Source organism: Emiliania huxleyi (genome assembly GCF_000372725.1).
Source record: "Emiliania huxleyi CCMP1516 chromosome Unknown EMIHUscaffold_176, whole genome shotgun sequence".
Taxonomy (NCBI): domain Eukaryota; phylum Haptophyta; order Isochrysidales; family Noelaerhabdaceae; genus Emiliania; species Emiliania huxleyi.
Window position 1 is genome coordinate 3,399 of NW_005200824.1, and position 3,735 is coordinate 7,133.

Here is a 3,735-nt window from a genome sequence, read left to right on the forward strand (position 1 = left end):
CCGGGTCGACTGAGAGCGGGCGGCAGGCGGCGTCCCCAACGCGCCGCCGCCACAGGGTCGACACGCCCGCGTACCCCTTGCGCGCCGTCGAGCATGCCCACGCCGCGCGCCACGCCTCGCCGCCGCCCAGCGCCTCGTAGAGCGCCGCCTCGACCTCCGCCACGTGGCTCTCTTGCAGCTTGGTCTCCTGCAGCATCAGCACGTCGACGCCCTCCTCGTCGACCAGCCGCCGCAGCGTCGACCGCCCCTCCTCGCGGCGCAGCAGCCCTCGCAGGCCAGCCACGTTCCACGAGGCGGCGCGCAGCCGCCGGGCGCCAGGCCCTACGGCGCCCGCCTTTCGAGGCGTCGCGTCGATGGGCACAGGCGGGCGGGCGCTGTTCGGCCGCCTCGGAGCTCGCGGCGGCGGCGGCAGCGGCGGCGGCGGCCCTGGTGAAGGCGAGGACAACGGCGCAGACAGCCGCTCGATCAGATCAGCCTTCCTTCCAGAGACTCGCAGCCCACGCTCCCGGAGACGCTCCTTGAGCGCAGCCACGGTGAGCGAGGCCAGCTCCGCATCGGAGTGGCTCATGGAGATGTGGCTCATGGAGACCGAGGCGGGAGCGGCCAGCCAAAGACGCGGCGGGAGGGGAAGGCGCATGTATGTGTGCTGCATGCGGCCGCCCCCGGGTCTAAAAAGAATTTTACAAATTTTAGCGCCTGCCACCCTTTCCCGCTACCGAAGGGAACCCCAGTGCCAACACCGACCGTTGAGGTACAAGTGCTCGAAACGAGAGTGGACCTGAGCAACGACATGACAGGGCGGGATATGATCGCAGTGGGAGTCAGAAATGTGGTCCTTGCGCGAGGAATGCTCGATAAACTCGAGGGACCAAAATACGCGGAGAGGAGAGCGGAGTTACGCAGAAAGGCGAGAGAAGCAGCGAGAGCAAGAGATCGGCAGACGACAGCGGCGTCTCAGAACGAGGCCGAGGAGAGCGATGAGTCAGGGGAAGAGACAGCAGGAGAGAGAACGACGAGAGTGAGAAGAATACGAGGTGGCATGAAGGTCACTGCAAGAATTGGTGATAAACTGCGGAGAGAGATAGGAATTGGTAGACGCCCGAGGGTAGAGCTGTTCTTGAGCACTTGAGCACTGGATAGGGTCGGTTCCGCATGGTACGGGACCCCTCGATCGTCTCGCCCTCCCTCACTGGTGTGTTCATTGGGGGGGGTCATAACAAACACGGTACAGGATCGAGGTGCACGCTGCCGAGGCAGTATCGTCCCCCCTCTCCCCGACGGCGATGGCGGTGTGACCGATCGAGCTACAAGAGGAGCTTGTTCAGCAGGATCAGGGGTGGGTCGAGCAGTTCTCACTTCCACAATGGGTGAGCTTCAGACCTCGGGCCTGCCTCCCCCTTCACCCTTCGGCTCGTGTGGATTCGAACCACCGCCGGGATGGAAGCTTCCTGCTTCCATCTTGAGAGACAGCGCCGCGCATCACTGGTTAATTGTCAAAATTCCTGTTGTGCAAGAGGGGAGGGGACTCTGACGGAGTGTGTGGCGGGAGAGGGCAGGGAATGGGCGCGGGGGATGGGGGGGGGGGGGCTCAGCCGTGCAAAAAGCATCAATTAATAATAGTAGTGAAGAAATAATGCTCGGCCGTTCATGAAGTCCGTCTCGATCTGGAGGAGACGGGTCAACCCCGTGAGGACCAGATCAGGTTCACATTGTCGTAGCCGGAGGTGATGTTGACCTTTAGCTCTTGGGGCCACATTTCCGCTTTGGTTTTTTTCCCACTGACCACTCGGGCAACTTTTACCAAATGCAAAAGTTGCACCTTACCATTCGGGCAAATTCGATTGCATTTTACCACTCGGGCAAACTCGATGAAACGGGCGGACGGAAGACGCGTTTGCGGCAGCTCGCCCGAGAGCATGCATGAAGCGGCCGGCGCGCCACCGCAGCTCACCGATGGAGTGTGCGGAGCGGCTCAATCCACTGGCGCAGCAGCATCGCGACCCATTCTCCAAGCACGGCCTCTGGCGTTGCGATTGCACAGAGAGCGAGCAATAGTCGCCAAAAACACTGATCTGTGTGTAGCGGATCTCCATGGCGGTCGCGCCCAGCGAAGGGACAACCGCAGGCCTCGGATGCTCGCCCGGAAGCGGACCCACCGTGCGAGTTGCAGACCCGGAGGTGGCCGACCCAGCTCACACCCAGAGAGGCATGCCCAGGGTCAGGCATAGAAGGGGGGTGTTTTTCCGTCCGTCCACCTCTGGCACCTTCGATACATACATGCCTTGTCTCTGTTGCGTGAGTCGTGCGTGCGCGGGCGCACATAAGTTCAGATAAAAACGGGTAATCTGAAAAACGCCGGTTGATCTCCGACGCGAATCTCAACGTCCCATATTACATTCTTTTCGGAGTCCCGTGCCTGTGGTCTCTGTAGGGAGTAGGTATGTCTCTGTTTTTGGTTTTAGGTATGTTGTTGTGGTGTTGTGAGAGAGAGCTTAGTAGTAAAATGCCTTTTAACTCTTTGCTTTCTTACATGTCTGGTTTCTCATTCTAAAACCTGTGTTCGTGCCAGTGCGCGCCAGTCCCGTGCCCAGTGTTGTGCGAGGGAGTTTTGTTGTGGTTCTAAAATTCTTTTTGTCAGCGCCACCTCCACGCGCCCCCGGTTCCTCGCTCCTGCAGGATGGCTGACCCGAGGCGCACCGTGTCCGGCAAGAGCGCGGGAGACCTACGCACCGACCCACGCACCTACGAGCAGCGATGGCTCGACGATTGCAACGCTGCGGGCGGGCGCAAGCGCGGCCGGCCGGGCGAGGTGGCCGACGATGTGGCGCGGCCGACAACCCGGAGGTCGCGCGAGGGCCTCGTCCGCGAGTACGCGATGCTACTGCTCCTCGAGCGCCGGAATGTCCGGTTCAAGGACTTTCTCCAGCAGTGCGCCCTCGAGAACAAAATTGCCGATGTCGAGTTCCCGGCGGAGGAGGCCGCGGAGTCCCGGCAGGGCAAGCTGTCGCTCGTGCGGCAGTACAACGTGCTACTCGACCGGCTGGGCGGCGCAGCGAGCTCGTCCCAGGGCTCAGCCGCGCCGCCTGCCGATGAGCCGGCGGCAGCTCCCGCGCCGGCGGCGGCAGCTCCCGCGCCTGCGGTGGTAGCTCCTGCGCCGAGTGCGGCAGCGGCAGCGGGAGGCGAGCCGAGGCCGCACTGCCAGGCGTGCAACGGCCGCCACGTGAGGCACACCTGCGGCCGCTCGGGATCCGGGGGTAGTAAGAAGCAGAGTGCCGAGAAGCGGTGACACGGCCCCGCGCCGCTGCGAGGGGCGAGACCGAGAGTGCACTATCCACAAAACAGAGGACAGACCTTGAGCTCGCTTGTACTGAATTTAACCTCTTTTTTTGGATTAACGGCGAAAAAATGCGCAGCATTGCTTGATCCTTTCCGCGCGCCGCCGTGCTATGATGTATGAAAATGAATTATCGTGCATATTTTGGGACACCTTTTGCTCATTCGTCATTGCTGCATGCCCTATGCACAGGTCTGCGGACAGAAAGTCAAAGACAGCGGTGAGGCCGGTGACCGGCGTCAAGTCGCCCCCCCCCTCCCCCTCCCCCTCCCCCGCGCTATGAAACGCCCGCCAAGATCTCAACGTCGGTCTGCAGCCCTACTGTACGCCCACAGCATACGCCTAGAGCACCACGGCACACAGCCATGTCCGTCCGCGAGGACTTTTCCTTCGAGGCGCCT

At 62.0% G+C, this 3,735-nt stretch overlaps 1 protein-coding gene across 1 annotated transcript in view; it reads right to left on the minus strand.

Annotated features, from left to right (window-relative positions):
- Positions 1–637, minus strand: part of EMIHUDRAFT_112783 (hypothetical protein) — a gene marked incomplete at both ends in the record, with an annotated part of 3,999 nt that extends 3,362 nt beyond the window's left edge. Inside the window, one exon of the mRNA XM_005783812.1 lies at positions 65–637. Coding sequence (XP_005783869.1) covers positions 65–637 — 573 coding nt within the window. The remainder of the gene's footprint in view (positions 1–64) is intronic.
- Positions 638–3,735: the final 3,098 nt, after the last annotated feature.